The sequence below is a fragment of the Eumetopias jubatus genome, unplaced genomic scaffold (assembly GCF_037043125.1).
Source record: "Eumetopias jubatus isolate StellerSeaLion01/CBP00866 unplaced genomic scaffold, mEumJub1_p1.0 scaffold_4, whole genome shotgun sequence".
Classification (NCBI taxonomy): Eukaryota; Metazoa; Chordata; class Mammalia; order Carnivora; family Otariidae; genus Eumetopias; species Eumetopias jubatus.
In genome coordinates this window covers 101,905,140-101,927,591 of record NW_028274810.1, presented here as the reverse complement: position 1 = coordinate 101,927,591, position 22,452 = coordinate 101,905,140, and the positions used below count along the sequence as shown (strand labels likewise).

At 56.6% G+C, this 22,452-nt stretch overlaps 1 protein-coding gene across 1 annotated transcript in view; it reads left to right on the top strand.

The window, feature by feature from the left end:
* The window catches only part of CAMTA1 (calmodulin binding transcription activator 1), an 867,769-nt gene that overhangs the window by 623,568 nt on the left and 221,749 nt on the right, over positions 1-22,452 (top strand). Inside the window, exon 6 of the mRNA XM_028108234.2 lies at positions 5,315-5,386. Within this exon, the coding sequence (XP_027964035.1) occupies positions 5,315-5,386 (72 nt within the window). The remainder of the gene's footprint in view (positions 1-5,314; positions 5,387-22,452) is intronic.

Genomic DNA, 22,452 nt, shown 5'->3' with positions numbered 1-22,452 from the left:
ATTCTTCCCAATCCAGTGGGTCAAGGGGTAGCAAACTATGGCCCACGGACAAGAGATGACCCACCACCTATTTTCATACAGCCTGAGCTAAGAATGGTTTTTATATTTTATAATGGTTGGGGGAAAAAAATCAAAATTAAGAATAATATTCATGACAGGTGAAATTAGGCACAATTGAAATTACAGTATCTGTGATTAAGGTTTTGTGGGGAGGCAGCCACACCCATTTGCTTACCCATTGTCCAAAGCTAATTTTGCCCTATAAAGGCCCGTCTAACTCACGGGCCAAGAATATTTACTATGTGGCCCTTTACGGAAAGTGCCAGCCCTGTGATATAGGAGACAGGCCCGCAGACGACAGTCATGGTGTGTATCACACCTGGGGCAGAATCCGCAGCCTCATGGCTGCCCAGGACCCTGGGAGTCCCTTTCCTGGACGCCTTCCACTGGCCTGGTCAGGATGGGCTTCCTGGGAGAGGGAGGACCTAGACGCACTCGGGCTGGGTGGGGTGTGCACAGGGGTGGGACCACAGGAGGGGAAGTGTGGGAATGGGAGACGTAAGGTCAGCCTGGGGACAGCGCATCCGTGTTCTGGAGCCCCGCGGAAAGCGGAGGGGACCACAGAGGGTTGAGCTTTTCCTAGGAGGAGAGGGAGGGAGGGAGAGGTGGAGAATCAGCTGGTCACATGAAGCCATTGAGAACTGGACAGAAAGGAGGGGCACCTGCTCGTGTCCCAGTATTGCAACCAATAAAGCTTTGCTTATCATGCAGAGGTGCTCCCCTCTTTCGCCCACTGAGGCCATCGGGTGTTGAGTCCTGTCAGACCGTCTGGCACATGGGGGGACGTCAGCAGCTGAGTCTGTTGGGGAGAAATCCACTGGAGAAGATTTGCAGCCAATGTGCCCCTTCTTTATAGGAAGCGTTTATTTTGAGTTAAAGGGAGCTCCTGTTTACTATTGGTTTCCCTGTAAATTTATCTTTCCTTTTTATTTAAGAAGGGGGAAAAAAAGCCCCATAGTGTCATAAAAGCAATTTTGAGTATTTAAGAAAAAAATTCCTCCCTGCTCAGCTGTCACATTCAAGGGAAGCTGTCAGGCCTTAATTCCACAAATATAACGAGTTTGAAAGTTGTTTCCGGCTAGGTGTGAGGTTCTCCCGAGTTTCCTATAAATAGCTAGTTGCTTTCTATTTTTCTCTCATTGTGTGCATACATAAACAAGGGGCTCACAGCACGCTTTCCTGCACACACCCCCACACCTGTGCACACACACCTCACACTGATGCACGCACACACAGGTGTATCCACCAGCCCTGGGAAGTGACTCTCCCTCCAAACCACATCATGGCCCCCAAATGAAAAGCTCAACCCACGGAGCCCCGAGGGGAGCCCCAGGCCTGATCAGAAAGCACCAGGAGTTTGTAAATCACAGATCACTACAGATAAACTTGATTGCTTTTTTGATTAGTAGGTAAAAGAATGGGTTCGGTACGCTGCCTCTGAAATAGTGTGCAGTTAATCCCAGGGGGCTTGGTGAGGACATTGTCACGGACGAAGAGCTGCAGAGTGAGGACATGGGGACAAAGGAACCTGGCAAGAGAGTCTGGGATCAGGGCTGTGGGGCTGGCCGGGGGTGCACCATGAACGAAAGGGGAGAGGCCAGGGTGCCGGGCCCAGGGCAAGCCAAGCCAGTCACGCGCTGAGTGTCGGCAAGTTCACACCTTCTCTGACCACTTGAAGGCTTGGCTCTGTGCTGGAGAAGCCAGCCTGGATGGACACCCCCTTCCAGGCTTCTCTGTTGCCTTCCAACGCCGTCCCTATGCCCCGATTCCTGCTTCCAGCCCAGACTGAGCACCGGATCTCTGCACCTTACTCCACCCTGTGTCTCCACTTGGATGTCTTACTAGCTCCTCAACCTCACTAAGCGGAAGTGTGAAATCAGCCTCTCCCCCCACCAGGCTGCTGCACCCCCATGGTCTCCTGTCCGGGAGCATGGGACCACTTGTCCCCAACCCCCCCCACACACACACCTGTCTGCACAGCCTGGAGGCCGGGCGTCGTCCTTATACCAGGCAAGTGTGGCAGCTTCGCCACACCTGTCCGGCCGCCACCGCCATCCGGGGCCAGTGGGCATCTGTGCTCACAGGGCTGGCCCCGTGCCCCTCATCTTCCTCAGCTCTGTTCCCCAACCACGCTGTGGTCTTCCGAAAGGCAGATCTGATCATGATGTCCCAGGACAAAGTCAAGCTCCTGGCTGTGGCCCCCACGGCTATTGTGCGCAGACCTGACCTCCCCGACCTGGGCCCTCCCCATGCCTGGCCTTGCCTGTCATACTCTGATCCCTCCCGGCATCCTCCAGCCAGCCTCTGTCTTACCTCCTGTCCCCAGCTGCTTTTCCTGCTGCTGGACTGACACTCCTTCCCCCGCTCTTCCCTCAGCCAACCATGCTCATCTTAAAGCCCCCAGCCCCTCCGGCCCCCTCTCGCGCTGTCCTCTGGGATTCTCCTGGGCATCCCGCCTGGGCATTGACCCTCACAGCCACCCATGAGACAGGAGGAGGAAGGTGCCCTTTTCATAGCCTAGAAGGACAAGGACCCTCCCAGCAGGTCCCCCACCCCAAGTAGGACCTTCTCCAGAAGCCCCTCTTTGCTGACTCCAGCTCACCAAGGGTGGATTGCTGGAAGCTTCCTTCCCCGTAAGGACAGTAAACCAACTACTCAACACAACTCACAGTTCCCTAAAACTGAAGCTTTGCCCTTTAAGCACCAAATGTGGAGCCATTTTCCAGGATGGTTTTCTAGTACGTGGTTTAAAGACCTGGGCCTTCGGAATACCACAAGCAAAAATGAAATAATTTACTGACTTCAGGTCTTTCCTGTACTTTCCTGGGGAGACCGGTGGGGCGGTTGTTAGCCATCTTCATTCAGAGGATCTGAGGCTCCCTGCCTCTGGGACTACAGATGGGCAGGGAGCCAGGGGGGTGACCTGGCGTCATGGGGAGCTAGGCAACATGGGGAAGGGGTCAATGCCCTTGGGCTCCTTGAGTCCTTGAGGCTCTCTGGAGACTTTTCCTTTTCCTTCCTCCCTGGATGCTATTTGACATGGTTTGCTCTTCTCAGGGGTCTGCTTTCCCTCTCTCCAGCCTTCCTAGACCATGCTTCTCATCTGTGGAGACCAGAGACATCGGATCACCAGGGTGGTTAGAGTCATATCTAAAAATAGAGTAACTAGGTTCTGAGTGAGGCCCTAGGCATTCCTCTGATTAAAATGCATGAGCCTTGTTGTAGAAACAGCAAAGTTTCTTTTTACCATCATCCTGCTTGTTGGATGGTGCTGGGCAGTTCTGGGCAGGCGGGTTGCCCACGGGTGCTGGGGTGGCTCAGGGGAGAGCGGGCACGTGCTGTCCCCTTCCTGTGGGCTCTCAGAAGGGATACACAGCAGGTGTTGGGCTGCAGCTCAACCCAAGCAGAGAAGCAGTGAACTGGGTGGGCGGGGTGGGGAATGGAGTTGCCCATCAACCATGTTCTTTTCAAGTTTGAGAAAAAACAGTGGAAAGAAAAGGAGACAGGTGAAGCGGGGGGACGTCTGCGAACCCTCAAGAGGAATGAACAGTGGGGAAAAGCAGATGCGCAGCCTTTCATTTCAAAGAGACAGGAGAGAGTTCTTCTCTCAACAATTTATGTCTCTCTCCATTTGGCTCATTACATGAGTAAGAGTAATGAAAGTACCCATGAGAATATGCATATTCCAAAGGAAAAAAGCTGATTAAAGTTGCAGGTGGGTTGCTCATTCGTGGCAAACAAACGCTCACAGGAACTGTCCAAACAGGGCTCTCCTTCGGCAAGAAGGAGCGAGTAATTAAAAAAATAAAAGTAAAAAGAGAAAACGCAGTGTATTCAAAACCAGAAAAGTCGGGAAAGAATATTGCCTTCTCAATAATAAATATATTTTTGCAGGCAAGAACTGCAAGGAATCGTTTAAATTAATTTCCACTTTGGTTGGTTGGTTTATACAGGGTTTAGCCCCAGCTGACAGCGATCTGTAAAAGTTCTAACATTGGAAATCTGATTTTTCTTACAGCCAGAATCCCATAGTCCAAACTGATTTCTCTTTCAATTCTGCTAATCAGGCAGGCAGGGCTCAAATGGACTCCTAGTAGAACCAAATCGCACTTGGTCTTTTGGTGGGTGCTTTAAATGTAGAGCTGCTGGCCGCTTCTCCCTACAGTGCTGGTGCTGGGGCTGGGGGCAGGCGGGTGCTATGGTGAGGTTCGAATGAGCAATAAGAGGTCAAGGGGAGACCTTGCTCCTCCTTCGCCTGCGAGGGTCTGGGGCCCTGCCTTCGCTTTCTGCCCCACCGATTCAGGAATGTGTGCTTTGGGAAGCCAGGGTAACTCTGCAGGAGATGAAAAGAGAGCATTCGGTTTGGAATTGGAGGCTACAAAAGAAAAGGCAAAGACAGGTCCCCCTGAGACTCTCAGAGTTGGGTTTTGAGAGGCACCTGAAGGACTGTTCTCCTCACCGGTCCCCGCTCCCCACCTCTGCCTGCAAGCCTGTCCCCACAGTGTCCAGTGCTATGTGCATATACACGGGGAAGCTCCAGCCACCCCGGTCCAGGTGTCCCTCCTCACTGTCCCCCCCCCACACACACACATACACCCACCTGATTCTCCAAAACCAAATCCATCTGCCAAAAATGCAGCTTTAACCTTACAACAAACAAAAAATATGAATGAACAAACTAAATAAAAGCCAGCAAGTGGGGTGTGCACAAGGGGCCTCTCAGCCTCTGGAGGTCAGTCCTAGGAAGCGCCCCCCACCCGTCCCCCACCAGCTTCCCTGCCTGGCATGATGCCCTTGACCAGGAAAGATCTGGAATGTGGTGTGCATGCGTGCGTGCGTGCATGTTTGAATCAATTCCAGATACATCCAGTCCCTCCCTGTACACCAAGGGGTCTTAACCTAGGCTCTGTGAATGAACTTCAGGGTAACTCCAAGACCCTATAATTACAGGCAAAATGTATATGTATGTGCATTCCCCTGGTCCCCGGCTTTTCTGGGTTCTCACATGCCTCCAAGGCCCCCCAAAGGGACAGCACCCCAGCTGTCCATCAGTGTTTGCCCACTAGCGTTTCCCAACTGTGCTTCTTAGATACGGACCCCGTCCGGCCCTGGAGCCAGGCCCAGAGGCGCATGCCCTCAGGCTCCCAGGGTGCTGGCAGCGTCCGTGACGCTTTCTCCTTCCTCCTCTGTTGCGCCGTCTTTCTCCCTTCCTTCCCTCTTTCCAACTGAATTCTCGTTTTTCCTCTCTCCCTAGTGCTTGTACGGCTGCTATGTCCATTCCTCCATCATCCCCACCTTCCACCGGAGGTGCTACTGGCTCCTTCAGGTAGGTGGCTGGGAGATTCTTCTTCTGTCTCCGGTGCTGGGGAATGACTGTGGAGGGAGCTGCGCGGGCGTGGGGCTCCTGTGTGCGGTGGCTTGGGGCCGAGGCGCCCTGGCGAGCTTTCCTCGGGGTGTCAGTATGTGGCTGGCCTGGTGCATTGTCAGGTGCCAGGAAGGGGCGAAGCCTGGTTGGGGGGCCAGTCTTTCCTGCCCCAGGAGAATAAAGCCCCACCAGGGGCTTCTGGGGTGCCTCAGTTTCCTCTTGATGAGGACAGAAGGAAGGCTGAGCATCCTGCCCCTGACTGCAAATTGCCTGTGGGCTGAGAGCTGCACATTCGTTTTCTCTTGCGGGTTAGTTAGTCGCCGGCGCTTGTGGAAAATCGGCTCTTGGAGGCACGCCAGTGACAGTCAGATTGATTGGAATGGTTGTTAAGAGAGGAGGAGCCCGCGGCTCTGCAGGAAGGAGCCCGGTAATCGATTTGTGATGTCTGCCCTGCCGTGGGACGGAGAAAGGGGTGGAGGATCCCCCCAGGCCCCATCAGGGTGGCCTGGCTGCCAGCTTTGTGTCCGTGGTGCCCGTGCACAGTTGGCTGAGTCAGGCCGGGCTCAGCAGCGTGGCCGCCCAGCCTCTCCCCGGCTGGTGGTCATCGGTGGTCATCCTGCCGAGGAGTGGGTGCTCCCATGTGAGTGGGAAGGTCCAAGGGATCCATCCATCGGGCTAGACAGGGGTCCTCTGATCTGCAGCTGCTCTCTGTGGGCCCCTGCCCCCGTGGGCCGGGCACGGCTGCCCTGATTTCTTCCTATTGCCTCTCCCCGGGCGTTGTGGCTTCTAACCTTTCCCGTTGTGGTTCCACTTTCTGCACCCTTCGAGGTTCAAGTTAGCCAACCCCTGGTCCCCGGGGGCTGGAGGATCTCCCTGGTTCAGCGGTGCGGTTGGGAGGGGTCTGGCAGATTGGAAAACAAGCCCGCAACGGCACGGCGTGCTTTCAGGGAGCAGAGGACCGCATGTGCCAGAGGGCAGAGCGGCCACTGGTCCCCAGGAAAGTGGCCTGGAAGGCATCTCGGCCCAGAGCCATCTCGGTGTGGACGTGGAGGCTCAGCCCAGCCCCTGCCTCTAAGCCCTTGCCCTTCTCCCTTAGTTCCAGAAATAATTGTCTGTGGTTCAGCAAGTTCATTAGCGGATGATGCCTGAGACTGTCCGAGGATGTGCTGATTTGCAAGACACGGCTTCCCTGACATCTTGCCCTCTTATCAGTTTCCGGGGTTTGTCTCCCCAGGAGGCTGGCCTAGAAGGACCGGTTTCCTAATTGCTCGGCCTCACGTTCTTGTGAAAGGGGCCTCCCGCGTGGTCATGGGATGATGCTTTTCGTCTTGTTAACTCGAAAAGTTTTCTCTTCTACCTGTCTGCAGGGGTGGAGTGTGGGGCTCCCACCTTGAGAGCAGGGATCGGATGCAGTGGGAGCCTGTCCTGTGGGCCTGGGGTCACACTCTGGCTGCCGAGAAATATTTTCACCCTGAGCAGCCTGCAGCCCCGTCAACTCCTTCCTGGCCCTCCAAAGGCCCCAGGGTCCATTTTGGCTTTTTTCCTTTACTGTTTCATGCCCTATCAAAACACCTCTTGGGCACACTCTCCTGATTCCCGGCCTGACCACTGCCCTCTGTTGCAGCAGTACCCTGGCCGGCTTCCTGCCAGCCAGCCTCCCCTGCAGCCCAGCTCTCTGCTCCTCAGGGGTGCTCCCTCCCCCAGGCCTGCTCTCCCGCACCCACACCTCCTCCTGTCTCCTTGCATCCCATCACGGGCTTGTGGCTTTTTAATTCCCCTAAATTTACTTTCCTAGAATCAGACACTAGCGGGCAGCCATGGGGTGTGAGCTCATTACCCCTCCAAGCTGGAATCCACTAACTCAGATTCGGCTCCTCCTGCCTTGTTCCTGGGGCCAGGAGAGAATTGGGGATCAGGGGGTGCTGAGGGGGTTGACAGCTGTCCCAGCCCTCCCCACCCCCGTGCTTTGGTCCTGGCCACTATGTGCTAGAGACATACCTGGGGTGATTCATGGCCGGCTAGGTTTGTTACTTCCAGCTGGCTGGGGACCCCTTCTCCCCAAAGGCCAGTATCACAGGAACTGGTTTCTTAAGGGTAGATCTGGGCCCCTTTATTTTCTCCTTCCAGCCCCAGAGAGTTGTCACTTCAGAGCGTCACCCTTGCTTCCGTGAGCAAGTGACAGGAGGGGACGTACACAGGGGTGGGGGGTCCTGCTCCCCAGCCCCTGCTGTGCAGGAGCAGGTTGAGGAGCAAAGGCCAAAGCAATTAGTGGGGCGCCCGTCCCACGCGAGCCCGTGAGCCTCTGCAGCAGCCGGCGCCATTCAGGGCAATTTGTTCCAGTACTAATTACAACACCAGGATAATGATGGTGTGGCCAGGTTTAATTTCTCTGATATTAAACAGGAAAGAAGCCACGAGACACTGGCCCAGATGGAAATTGGCCCAAGTTTGTCTCTGACACCAATTACCAGGAGAAAGGACTGGCGGGGGAGTGAAGATGTCAGGGCAGGGGCTGCGGTAAGGAGCCAAGGAAGCAGGCCACCCCCACCCCGCCCCGGCTCCTGGGAAGCCAGCCTGGTCCCCTGAAGCCACCAGCTGCTGGCCACACACCCTCCCAGCAAGCGGGGTGTGAGGGGCTGGGGGATAAGGGGTGAGAGGAAGGGGATTGGAGGGAGCAGGGAGGGGAAGGAGGGCTTCTGGGTAAGGGAGAGTTTGTTCAAGGGGCAGCCCTAAAAGTTTCGGAGTGACCTGGTTTCCAGGGGAGGGAGCTACCTTGCCCTCTCTCCATTGCTAATAAATACTTTAAGATGTGAGCAGGGAGACAAGTGAGGAGCCAGACCCTTCCCCCAGAGTGGAGGGGAGTGAGGCCCCAAGGTTCATAAGGTTATTGTCATGACTGGTGTGCGCCACGTGAAGTCATCTGCCCAGCTGGGTCAGGGCCTTTGGGGGATTTGCCCTGGGACCTGGAGAAGCCATGGCCACTGGCCAGGACACCTCCTCCGTCACATCATCTGCACACCAGCCTCCCTGTGTCACAGCTGGCAAGACCCTTAAGCCCCCCTGAGCTCAGCCGCTGCATGTCCTAGACAGACCTGGAGGCCCAGAGAGGCCCAGAGAGGACAGGGCCAGACCCAGGGTCACCCAGCTGGTCAGTGAAAAAGAGCCGGCTGGGGTCAGGCCTCCTGACTCCTTGCTTCTGCCTCCGAGGGCCTGAACTGCCGACAGCCCCTGCAGTCGTCCCGACCCTGAGCCTTGGTGGGTGCCAGAGGCCACGTGGCTACTCCCGAGGCGGGGCTGCTCCCAGGGTGAGCCACACGGCGGGGTCTCAGCCTCTGTCCCTGCCACCCACAGACTCTCCTGCTTGGGAATCTTCTCGCACTCAGGCGCAGGGCCTTCCTGCCGCCTCCTGCATCCCCTTCCTGGGCCCCCACTTTCCATCCATTTGGGCGTTTCTCACCCATCCACAACCCCAAGGAGAACAGGCCCCCTTTCAGGCTAGACTTTCCAGCAGATTCTGTATGGCTCATTTGGAAACTATTTCTGCTTCTAATGAGTGTTTTTCTTTGTGCCCTTGTCCTCTAAAATGCTTAATGAATGTTTTCTGTGCTCGAGTGGAGCAGGGGGTGTGTCCCTGTGTGTCTGCTGCCGCCGTTCGGGGGGCTGTTAGGCTGCCAAGACCAGCTCACTGGGGCAGAGGTAGCGAGGAGCTCCTTCCTTGCCCACCCCAGCAGCACGCCCAGAGGCCCGTGGGCTCATGAGCACCCTGTGTGAGCACAGGGACCTGGGGGCTCTGGGGGGACCCCGGGACTGGGGGCTCCTAGATCGCTGGAGAAGGGCGGGTGTCCAAGGAGGAGCTGGGTTCCAGCTCTGCCCTGTCGACCCTGAGCATCAGAAGCTGTGACCACACAGCCACCGCGGACGCCAAATCCTGGCCAGACAGTGCACGGGATCCTTACCGTGGGCCCCGTGTCACCCAGGAGAAGACCAGGCTGTCCGAAGTCCCATGGTCACCCAGTCAGCAGAGGGCGACCCTTGCCACCCTCTCTGCCTCCCTGGGCCACCAGTGGCACCCTCTCTTCTAGGGAGCAGCTACAGACAGCCTGCTTTGGGCCCCCGGCCCCAGGCCTCAGGCCCAGAGAGGAGGCAGCTCCGGGCCTCTCAGGCCCACACTCTCTGCCTCCTGCCTTCCCCGGAGCTCAGCCAGCCCTGCTGCCCCTCATCGTGTCAGGTGCTGGGGTGCTGTCTGCACCCAGTACCACAGCACGGGGCCCCGTGTGGAGCCAGCCCAGAGGGGTGCAGGGGTGGGGGTTCCAGCTCCTGGGGAGCTAGCTCCAGGCTGCCCTGGCCCCACTAGAGCCCCCAGCCCAGGAGTGGAGGGGGGCCTCAGTCATAGGACCCCCTGTCTTCTAGGGGAGGAGGGACACCCCCGTTCTTGCTTGGGCAGAGCCCCAGCTTCTCCTCACAAGTGCCCGTGAGAACTCTGTTTCCCCACCTGGTGGGCAAGGCCTGGAGGTCGAGCTGAAGCCCTAGATCCGTTTGTCGGGTTGTTGGCCCACAGCCGGTGTTGCCTCCTCAGGAGAGCGCTTCTCCTGCCTGGAGGAGGGGGCTAAAATGGCAGCCGCGGAGAAAAGGCAGGAGCCAGCAGCCTCCCCAGGCTGACCCCGGGCTCTGCAGCTTCTCAGGGCCCCGGAGAAGCACCTTTGCTTGTGTTCTGGGGTGGGGACAGTCACAGGGAACAGCTCCTTGACAGCTTCTCCTCCAGATACAGGCCTGGACCCCAGCGTGTTCCAAGGGAGCCCTGCCTTCCTTCAGCCCCGGCCTCCTCACGCAGAGCAAATTCTGCAGGGTCCCCGAGGGGGTACACTGAGACCCAGGCATCCCCAGCCAGCAGGGGAGGGGGCAGGGGGGCGGGCAGGCCTCCTCACCCAGCACTCAAACCACAGCACCCCTGCGGGTGTGCAGTGTGTCCCCATAAGTATATATTTCTCTCCAATGCCGGACGGTCTCCCGAGCCACCTCTGGCTCCCCAGGAAGGGTCCACAGAGCTCACTGCTACCCGGAAGTGGCAAAGTGGGGGCACGGTTGGGTCAGGGGGGTGCATCCTGCAGGGTCACAGAACATTTGCTCCTGTCCCCAGCACATCGCCCACATTGCCCTTCGGGGTACCCACATGGCACAGAGTGGGGGAATGAGCACCATCGGCCCTCTGTTTGGCATGGTGTTTATTTCAACCCCTTGAAATAGTGGGGTTGGGTCCCCCAGGGAAGCACCTAGTAGCTGCATGTCTCTGGGCAGTTCACCTAATTTCTCTGCATCTCTGTTTCCTCCTCAGTAAATGGGGACAGTAATAACATCACTGCGCAGGGCTGTTGTCGAGAAATAGTCCACCCTGCTGCATGGACACGCGTAGCCAGCTCCTGGCATGTGGCAAGCGCCTAACGGGATAGCTCTGGGTTGGACCTGTAAGCTGGCATCCTGACACCCCTGGGAAAGCTTTGTGATCCCCCAGGCTGCATCACCCCTCTATCCTCCGCAGCGAGGTGGCAGGGGGCTGGAGCCAGTGTCCCCCAGCACGTGAGCTGGTCAGGACCAGCTGGCCAGGGTATGTCTCTTCCTGCAAGCCGCCTTCCGCTGCAGCAGGACACAGAGCGAGACACATTCTAGAAGTGGTGGCCCTGTTGTCGCTATAAATGTCCCTTGCCCACCCCCCGCAAAAAGACTTTAAATCCGTCCGGAGAATGATCAACATTTTTGCAATTTGTGACCCAAGTACCCCCTACCCGACATCCACTCACTCTTTCTGGAAGTGTGGCCCCTCCTGGGACCATGCCTCCAGCCCTCAGGGGCAGCCTGCAGGTAAGCTGGGTCACAGAAGGGACCAGAAGCCCCAACCAGGCACCTGGAGGAGCATGTCCACACTAAGCCCTGAGTCTTCAGGCTCATCCTAGTGGTGGGGACATCTCCACTTGGAGTGAGCTGGACTCCACCAGCAGGCCATCCCCGCGATGCAGGTGACAGTCCAGCAAAAGAGAGATCTTCCTCCCTCCCTCCCTCCCTCCCTCCCTTCCTTCCTTCCTTCCTTCCTTCTTTCCCTCACTCTTCCCCCGCCTTTCTTTCATCTTGTTTTCTGATGGAAGATATTATAGCTTCATAAAGAATACTCAAGGCTTCTTACTCAGTAACTGTTTTTATGTGTCATTGGGGTAGAATAGAAGTGGCTGGGAAATAAAGCATCACGGAGCATGCTCTGTATGTGGTCCCGTGAACATGTCATGCGTTACTCAGACTGAGGTGCCGTGGGGCTTGCTGTGACGTGTGGCTTTGATGGGGCTTAGAACAATAGGAGGCATTGTTGTCAGGCTGGCTCTCTGTCCCAATGGGGGCATTTTGACCCACATGCTTCAAGGAAGAGAAATGAGTTGGTGCCTGAGGGGTCCCTGAGGCCTGGGTCCGTGGGGAGGAGAAGGTGCCTCAGGCAAACCACACCCTCTGGGGTCATCCCACAGACACTGAGTCTCGAAAGCCAAGAGCTCTGCCCAGCCCCGGTGTCCTCCCGTCAGCCACAGAGAGTGCGGGACGTGGCAGATGCCAGGAATGGCCTGGGCCGGGGCCGAGGGTCTCTTGACAGTGCGCGTGGCCCACAGACACCACAGCCAGGCACCAGGTGGCCCTCATTGCTTGGTGGGGACTCTAAGTCCAGTGCCATTTGGTTCTCACGGCTGCCCTTAAAGAGGAGTCAGGGCTGGGTGAATTCACCCTGATTTTCCCAGATGAAGAAACAGGGTCCAGGAGAACAGGGACCTCCAAAGACTAGGGCAGACAGGACTGAGTCCAGGCTCCGTGAACCGGGGATAGAGCACACAGGGGAGGGAGTCACTGGACCCCAAGTGTTGGAGAGGCAGATGAAGGACCCGGAATTTACATGCCTGGGGTGCCTGGCTGGCCCAGTAGGCGGCCCCTAAAGCTGGTGAGGGAGACCTAGAGTGGGCTGGGTGGTCAGGGGAAGCTTCCTGGAGGAGGAGGAGGTGCACTCAGGATGGAAGAAGGAGGTGGGATGTTCTTCCATGCCCTTTCTGACCTGCGGCAGGCGTGGGCCTCGGAGCACAGTGACAGGTAGGACTAACAAGGCCGTGTGGGGTCCAGGCTCCGCAGGCTGCAACCCCACAGGCTAGGCACCCACTGTCCCAGAAGCGCTCAGGGCAAGTGTCCCAGGCCCTGGTGTCCATCAAGTGACTTGGAGGCAGCGTGGGGGAGGCCCGCACCCCCAATCTCTGCTCAGGCCCAGGGGCAGAGAGCAGGAGAGACGGGGCCAGAGCACGGGAGCTTGCAGGTTCAATGCTGCCCTGGAGTCCTCCCCAGGCTGACGAGGATTACTGTCAGTACCGGTATCGGTGAGAGAGACAGTAGCCCTGTGCAGGCGGCCGCCCTGTCATTGCCATGTGGAAGCGCGGCGGGGGCGCGAAGGGAACGTGCCTTACGGGGGCCCAGAGACCTGTCGGGAAAGAGGAACTCCTGAGACAAAGACCCACAAAGGTCTTCACGTCTTGCTTGGCAATGGTCGCTCTGCTCATTGGAAGCGAATTGTCGCGGCAGGCAGAGTCTGGACAGAAGCTCGAGGTCTGCAGGTAATAGGACAGGGCTCCAGAAGGTGTTGGCACTGAAGGAGAAGTGAGTGGAGGGAGCCCAGTGAAGCAGGGGTGGCATAGGGGGAGGAGGGGAGAGGGTGGCGCGGCAGGTGCAGGAGCACCCCCCCCCCCCCCCGCCACCAGGAGAGACGGTGGAGAAGAGGAGGAAGGCCGGGGACAGGGGAACAGAGCAAAGCCCTGTCTTCTAAGCGACCGGGTTCTTTCTTGGGGGAGAGCACAGCAGACGATCGGCAAGCAGGGAAGGCCTCTGGCAGCCGGGGAAGGGGCAGGGGTGGAGAAGGTAGCTCCAGGCTGCAGGGGGCAAGGGTGATCAGAGGGCTCCTTCCTGGGCCGCCTCCTTGTGTCGCTTCTATTCTAACTAACAGCTTCCGCTCCGTTCTCCATTGATGTGCCTTGAATAACGTGACGAGAAGATAAGGTAGACACTAGGAATTTAGGGTGCTATGCAAAAATTGCTCAATTCCATTAAGATTTCAGGATGTTTGCCAGGCTGCACAGCAGAGCGGGTATTATTTCCTTCTTAGACATCTTTGCTTGATTGCAATTTATGATGCCAAGGCCTCTGCTGTACCCACCTAAAGCCTCCAGAAAAATATGGCCATCCCCCCCAAAGCAGCCATTATTCTCTCTATGGAAAGTCACTGGGTATTTTCCAGAAGATTCCCTAATCCTGGTCCCCTTCTCTGAGGGTGGGGGGAGCGACCAGCAATCAGGTCCCAGCTGCAGGACGCTCACCTTGTAAATCTCAGCTGCCCGGGTGGCCGGAGCCCTCGGGGGAGGCGGGACCCTCTACCCCCACCTGGTGGGCCCAGGGCCCCCGGTTTAAATTCAGCTCTGTACTTCCCTAGCCACGGACTCTGGCCATGTGAATGACCGTCCTTGAATCTTATTTCTCTGTCTGTGAAACGGGCACGCAAGGCCTCTCTCCTGGGGTCCCTGCGAGGATGGGCTGAGCTAAGGCCCACAAAGGTCTTCACGTCTTACTTGGCAATGGTGGCTCTGCTCATCACCCCGCCGGGACTATTTCCGGCAGTCTTTGCTCTAGGGGATCATGTGGGTGGCTGTCACTGGCGAGGTCTGAGAAGGTCCCCTCCAGACCACATTTCAACTGGCAAAATGCTAGGGCCCTCCCGTGTGCCCGTGGGGGGACAGGCCCGATTTGCTAATGCACCTGCGGTCTCAGGCAGGAGCTTGGTGCTCACTTAGTGAAAGGGAACCTCCACACTGTTGCCATCTGTGGGCTGCTCGCCACCCCCCCACCGCCCCCACCCCTGCCATGGTGTCCCCTTGGCTCCCTTCCCCCACCGGGACAGGCTGCCATCTCTCCGGGCCCATCCTGCAAAGCCCCCTCTGTCCTTCAGCCCTCCAAGGACCGAGCTGCCCCAACCAGAATGGAAGACAGAGCAAGAAGGAGGTATCGCTCCTTGGAGATGGAAATTATTAATTAGTCTTATTATCCAGGACTTGTCAGTCTCTTAATCCTTCCGTCTGCAGAGGGGTTTATGCCTCCATGGCGTGTGTTGTCAGCTTGGCTAAGCAATTGCCTTTCATGGAAAAGCAGAACAATGGGCGATACAGTTTGGTTACTATCTTTATTTATCGAGCCAAACAATCCCTGCTCCCCTTCGACAGAGCATCCTTCAAAGACGGGAGGGAGGCAAAAGCCGCTTAGTTTCCCTTCTAGATGGCATACAATGTGGGGCTTTTGTTTAATTATCCTTTTCATGTAATCTTCAACTGACATTCTGTCCTCAATATGCCAATCTCCTTTGGAGCAGAGGGGAAAAGGGTGGTTTCCAAAGCGAAAGACAAAAATTTGCCTAAAGGAAACACTTTCTATTTTGCCTCTGAAAGAACTCAAAGGGCCAAGAGTGAAATTCAGGTGTAACTTGATAAGAGTGAAACAGCAACTGTGAGCCTTCGGTTCACAAGCTCCACGGGTGACCGTCAGGTGCTCGCTCAGGCCCCCAGGCGTCCCCGAGCTGGCGAAGCTGGCCTGCCCGGGCCGGTGATAGCCTCTGGTCCGGGACATGGCGTCGTCACTGCTTCTCCCAGCATAAGAGTCCAGTGGTCCTCAGGATGCCGCTATTCCCGTGCAAGACCCACACACTCCAGACGCACAGGTGTGCACAGGTGTGCACAGGTATCTTTGCTCCTCACTCCTCCCCTCTTCGTTCTCCTGCTCTCCTTCCTGTAAAGGGCGCTGGGAAGCCCAAAGGAGACTTCTCGCCATCCCCGCCCCCACTCCCAAACTGGCCAGGACATCCTGAGGGCTTTCCCCTCCCCTGTTCCGGACACACCAGAGTCCTCCTTGGCGATGGGGGAATATTAGTGGGGCCCATACCTTCCTGGCCACCTGGCTACAGGGAGATTCGGCCATGTTGTCTGCTCTCGCCCAACACTGGCCCGAAGCGAGAGGCACAGCCCAGCAGAGCAGCCCTTGGAAGTCTCTGGAACCCGGGGGCCTCACGGGGTCCTTGTCCTCGGCCGACCCACCCCTGTTTTTCTTTGCTCTTCCTGGAACCCTGCCCTCTTGCTTCTCCCTCGCCCCCATCAACTGCTGGCGCGTTTCCTGCTTAACAAAATGCTCCCCTTTCTAGCCGGAGTCCTCAGATATGTGCCCCAACCCCGCTCTCCCCTCACCCCGCCCCTCCTCTCTCCTTCCCTCCGTGCCCCGTGCCACGCCCCGGGCTCACCCATGACCTCCAGATTGTGAAACCCAAAGGTCACGTCACCACATCCTCTTTCCTGACCTCCAGGCAGCAGTTTCCAAGTTGGCCATTCCCTCTTTCTGGAATGTTCTCTTCTCCTGCAGCAGGGACCCTCCCCGGCTGTCTCCCCCACTGCCTGTGCTTTGCAGACTCCTCCCCTTCTCTTCCACCCCTCGATGTGGGCTTCCTGGGCCTTCTCCTCTCTGTCCACACTGTCTCCCCGAGTCATCTCCCTCACGCTCAGGGCTTCACCCACCAGCTCTACGCTGACTCCTGCACCCTGACCTCGCCACTAAGCACCAGAATTCCCATCCAGCAGTCCACACAGCATCCCGCCCAAATGCGGAACCAGCATCTCAGGCTTCCCTCGGCCAAAGCAGGGTCTGATCTCCATGTGCTCACCTTCGCGGTGCAGCCACCAGAACGCTGCTGCCCAGGACGTGAGCCAGCCTTTCTTGATCCCCATCTTTTGCCCACTGCCCCCTTCCCCATCAAAAATATGTCTCAACTGTATTCCCCTCCCCCTCTCTTCCGCCGCTACCGAGTCAAAGCCACAACTCTCTCCTGTACCAGCGCGAGCCTCTCCTGCCCATGTGGTCCGTTCTCCACAAAGGAGCCGGAGGGGCCGCTCCCGTCCCAAATCATACCAGGGTTCATGCTTTCAACCAGTTCAATAAGTCTGCGTGGCACTTAAAGTAACAGCCAAACCCTTACCGGGCCACGGAGGGCCTGCACCTCCAACCTTGTCCTTCCTCTCCCTCAGCACTCTCCAGCTATGCGGACTTCTTCCTACCCCTCACTTGAGCCAAGCTTTCTGGCCCCAGGACCTTTGCACCTGCTCTTCCTGTTGCCTGGAGGCCAACCTGGGCCTCCATGGTTGACACTAAGATTCGGCCTCTGCTCCATCCTCAGCTCCTCAGCAGAGTCCTCCTGACACCCCATCTAACTTTCCCTTGCTGTCTGGCAAACCATTACCAACACTGTATTATGAAATATGAAGATATACAGGAAAGTTGAGGGATTTTACAAGCATCCGAGACCTACCACCCAGTTCTACCGTTAACATTTTCTTATATTGTTTTATCAGTTGTAAGTCCTTCCATCCATTTATTTATTTGTCATGCATTGCAGACTAAGTTGCAGACAACAGTACGCCACCCCCCGCCCCAGTACAGCAGCACGAGCATCATTATCATTAACCCCAGGTCAAGGTACACGCAGTTCTCCTTTTGCTTTGAGGTGAAATTGGCACATGGTGAAACATTTGGAGGCACAAATGTCAAGGTACTCGTTGACAAGCTGTGATCCACATCACCCAAGGCCACAGCAAGATTTAGAATGTTCCATCACCCCAGGAATCGCCCCATGTCCCTTCTCAGCAGGTTCCCATGCTGTGTGCTAGAGGTCCCCCCTGTTCTGACTGTCCACCACAGATTCGTTTTTCCTGTTCTAGAACTTCCTATAAATGCAACCCTACAGCACATCCTTGTCCTCCTAGGTGAGGCGTCTTTCACTCAGCAAATCTCCTGCAATGCACGTGTGGTGTCACACGACCATGGTGTCGGTTCTTGTCTCTCCCCTGCCCCCATCCCCAGCCTTCATAAGAGCAGGGACATCCTGTTGTGTTTGCCGCTACCTCTCCAGTTTCTAGAACTGTGCCCGGCAGGTGGATCTGGATCTCGTGGGTGGGTGTGAACGGTGTGTATCCCCAGCCAGAAGGCAGGCTTCCTGGGGATGCTCCCAGGCTCTCCCATAGCCGCCCCTGGGGCCCGACTGTGCCCCACAACAACAAGCATCAGAATTGGGTAAAGACAGCAGAAGGGACCAGCACTTCAACAGCACACGCCTTCTCCCTTCCAGCCTTCCTCCGCCCTCCCTCCTGAAGAGGGAGAAGGTTTGCTCTCCAGAGACCCAGTTAAACTGGCCGTAATATGGCGAGAGGACGTCAGAGTCTGTGGCACACCCAGGAAGGGGATTCTGGGAACATGAGACTTGAGAATTCTCTGTGAGGTTAGCTCGGAGGACGGAGAGGAAATCCAGAGCAGAAAGGTTTGGTGATCCTGAATTGCTAAAAGATTTCTGAATTTGGGGACAAAGTTCTCAGGAAAATGCTGTCAGTCCCAAAGACATGAGCTCCTGTGGATCTCTCGCCTTGCTCTCTCTCTGCTCCCGTTTCTCTGCTGGAGGAGGGGGCGGTTCAGGAGGCTCCTGTGCAAAGGCCCCAGCCCAGGTCCCTGATGCGGGTTAAAATCTGAGGACAGGTAGCAGGACACAGGTGGGGTGCTCTGTGCTCCCCAGCCCCGGGGGTCATCCTCGGGCAACTATGGGCACGGGGCCCTCACTGGCCTTGGGGAGCACAGCGGACAGCCTGAGAGGGCCTCATGGCTCAGAGACAAGAGATGGAACCAGCCCCATGACAGTTACAAGGAGCCACCACGCTCACTGGGCTGGCGAGACTGGGGGTGGCTAGTCCTTCCCACCAAGGGCAGCCCCTCTGTCGGGGTTAGCCCTGGGTTTGTAACAGCATATGACCGTCGTAATAACCGTAGCACAGTTCCCTGTGTCAGACCTGATGCCAAACACTTTAAAGTCTCCTTGAATGCTTATGACGGCACTGCACCATTTTATGGGTGAGGAAACTGAGCCCCAGAGATGGGTTCATTAGCCCAAAGTGACACAGCTCCGTGCCACTCTGGAAACAGGATTAGAACCCAGATCAGTGTAGCCACCCAGACCCCGACAGAGCTGCCCACTCCCAGCTGGGGCCCCACGGAGCCCTGGTCCTGGGTCCATCGCTCACCGACCATCACCAGAGTCTCCTGCTTCCAGCATTCACAGCCGAAGACCTTGGCCGAGCCCGGGTCCACGCTCTCTGCGGGATATGACGCCAGGCCCAGCTAATTCCAGCAAAGTCCCCGACCAGCTCTCTCTGTTGCCTCCAATAAGCTAGGATTTAGAAAATCTGCCCCGAGTTCTCACCCACCTGCCCCCTAAACTCGAGGCCACCACCACGGCCTACCCTCTCCTGACCAGTGCCCTCCTGCACTCCCATGGGCACATGCATCAGGCAGCTGCGGCCTGCCGTGTGTCACCCATGCCTCCATCACACCCCTCTCTCCTGGGTGTCGAGCAGTTAGCTCCACGGCCCCAAGGGAGAGGGGAAGGAGGCCGGTCTCCGCCAGCCCTCCTGACAGGCATCATCGCACTGACAGCCACCAAGATGCCCGCTGATGCACCACTGCTCTCTGCTTCCTGGGAGCGGCTGCCTTTGGTGGCGGGGTGGCTGGGGTGGTGACCTGGGATAAGCCAGGCCCAAGGGTGGCACCGCACCTCTTCAAACAAGCCCTATAAAGTTTAGCAGTTTGGGCAGCTTGGGCAGAGAGATGCAGCCAAAAGAGCGTCCCTGGGGATGTGGGGCTGGGCGCGCTCTGCTGTCTCTGGTCCGTGTCTCTGGCAGGCTCCTCGTTGCTGGGACCCTCCGAGGCTCTGGGTGGCTGGGTGGAGAGGGCTCCAGAGGAGCCGCCCCCTTGCTGAGTCAGGGTTTCCCCCACACACCGCCACCAGGCCCAGCCCTGCTTGATTTGGCAGCTTTCAGCAACATTGGCACTAGAGCTTGAAGGGACCTCAGAAACGAGCTGGCCCCACCCCGTTTGCATAGGGAAACTGTCACCCCGGGAGCTGGATGACTTTGCTGGGGGTCCCTGAGTCACAGGAAGAGCTGGGCCTGAATCCTGCGTCCCGACAGCCAGGCCAGGCCTCCTTGCAGGACACCCCTTCCGGGGGAGCCCGCGGGGAGCCACAGTGCTCTTGCCAGCCCTCCAGGCCCCCCAGCGCGCAGCTCAGCCACAGCCCTCGCGTCTGATCAGAGAGTGCACGCTCACAACATCAGCCCCAGTCGAGCTTAATTAGATCAAAGATGGTCCTGCTGCAGGAAACAGATCGTGTGCTCAGCCCCAGAAACGAGGTTGGAATTTAACTGCTGTTGGGGTGCTGACTGCCTCTTTGTGGAAGAGACACCGCTGTGGCTGGCTGAGACATGGCCAGGCGTTTGTGGGTGTGAGGATTCTGTCCTGTGACGCTGTGGTGTGCTGTAGATGTTTCACAACCAGGCTCTAGGGAAACCAGATGCCTGACGGGTAGCGCTCGCCAATTTCCGTGGTGCAAACCCTCCCACTGGAATGGGTTTCAAGATGCTGATTCGATGTCCGCTGGCTTGCAACCTTCCTGAGTATTCGACAGGCCAGGACAAGCCAGATCCCACACACCCCAGCTTTATTGCTTCAGTGTAGCACAGACATGGAGACGGAGGCCTGTGTCCCGCGCTGCAGGGCCTGTCTGGTCCTCTCCGCTCCTTGTCCAAGACAGAGCTCCTGCTTCGGGGAAGAAAAGGCAGGGTCTCTCTTTTGAGTCTCCGCTGGTACAAGTAAGCTGCCACCATGGAGATTTCTGAGACCCAAGGGGGCCTGCTTTGGGCATCTGAGACCTGGCCTCCGGGATGGTCTCTGTCCCCTTTACGCATCTGTCACTCAACTGTCCTAGAGCGGTTGATGAGCTGCGCACCCCCAGACCTTCCAATGTCATGCCAGCCCAGACCCCTCCTGTCCCCCCCTCCCACGGGACTCAGGTGGACCTTCAATCAGGGTCAGGCCACGGTGCCACTAGTCCCACTTTGATGCTCAAAGTTCCACTCCGAGTGAGCCCGGTCCTCCCCCCCCACCCCGCAGGGCAGCACCTCCCCGAGTGAGCCCAGTCCTCCCCCCCTCACCCCCCAGGGCAGCACCTCCCCAGGGCAAGGTCCTGCCTCTGAAAATCCCATTGCTTGTCTCACCTGAGGCAGGAGCAGTGCCTTCCCGGCCTTCCCGGCGCACCCAAGCTCTGGGTGTGAATCCCAGCTCTGCCCTCGCTCCCTTGGGGAGTGACTTAACCTCTCCTCACCTGCACAGTGGAGAAAGTAATAGTACCTGCGTCGGGGTTGTTGAGAGGAACACACGCCCAACCCGTAGCAAACACTCGGCATGAGGTGGCGCATAGTATGTGCTCAATAAATGGGCGCTGGCGGCAGAAAAGGCTGGGTGTGACACACAGCCATTTGCGCCTCCCGTATTTCTCACTTCCTGTGGCCCGTTCTTCAGCAGCTGGTGGCTGCTCTTCGATCTCCAGGGTAGCCCACGGAGCAAAGCCATTGTGGCCACCAGAGCGGGACTAGGTGGCTAGCACTCTGGGTAGTAAGTCTTCACTCAGGATGGAGCGGCCACCTCCAGGTCTGGGGCTGAGCCAAGCCGAAGCAGAGCCTTCAGGCAAAAGGAGAAATCCGTGACACGGATCCTGTCTTTATTTAAAATTTTGGTATTTGGTGCATCATGGATTTTTGCATTAATTTTTATGTCTTTTTCAAAGGCTGCAGTAAAATAGCATTTGTCCTGATGGCTGAGCATCTGGGTGCCTCTTAAATTGAGTGCCCACTGGCTCACCCCAGTCCCCGAGGGCCAGCCTGTGCTTGCAAGTATCCCTGACAGGACGATTCAAGAAAACTCATGGGAGGAATCCACATTCAGGTGCCAGAGCCCGAGTGACCTGGAGGACACGTGAGGACAGAGCCTTCCAGGTCCAGGACCTGGCTCAGGTTTCCAACCCCTGATTGAGGCTGTTCAGGGCACTCATAGCTGCACCCCCAGAGGAGGGGCTGAGGCCCTCGTGTGTCCTTGGCCCTGACAGTCACTTCCTGCATCCCGCCATCCAGGCTGTCTGGTGTGTCTCAGCCCAGACCCGGCTCAGGGGCCTCTGAGCCATCCCCTGAGCTGTGGTCATTGTCTTTTTTTCTTTTTTTTTTTTAATCTTTAATTTTAGGTAGTTAGCATATCGTGCAATACAGGTTTCAGGAGTAGAATCCAGTGATTCATCACTTAAATACAACATCCAGTGCTCACCCCAGCAGGTGCCCTCCTTAGTGCCCATCACCCGTCTAGCCCCTCCCCCCACCTCCCTCCAGCACCCCTCAGTCTGGTCTCTGTCGTTTCCTTCCCTCCTCCCCCCCTTATATATGTTCATCTGTTTTCTTTTTTAAGTTCCACATGAGGGAAGTTATATGGTATTTGTCTTTCTCTGACTGATTTATTTCACTTAGCATGATACCCTCTGGCTCTGTCCACATTGTTGCAAATGGCAAGATTTCATTCTTTTTGATGGTTGAGTAATATTCCTGTGTGTGTGTGTGTGTGTGTGTGTACACACTGCATGTTCTTTATCCATTCATCAGTCAACGGACGTTTGGGCTCTCTCCATAGTTTGGCTATTGTTGATAACACCGCTATAAACATTGGGGGACCACTTTCTTACACCATGCACAAAAATAAATTCAAAATGGATGAAAGACCTAAATGTGAGACAGGAATCCGTCAAAATCTTAGAGGAGAACTCGGGCAGCAAGCTCTTTGACCTTGGCCATAGAAATTACTTACTAGACATGTCCCCAGAGGCAAGGGAAACAAAAGCAGAAATGGGACCCCATCAAGATAAAAAGCTTCTGCACAGCAAAGGAGACAGTCCACAAAACTAAAAGGCAGCCTACGGAATGGGAGAAGATATTTGCAAATGACGTATCTGATAAAGGATTAGTATCCAAAATCTATAAAGAAGTTATTAAACTCAACACCCAAAAAACAAATAATCC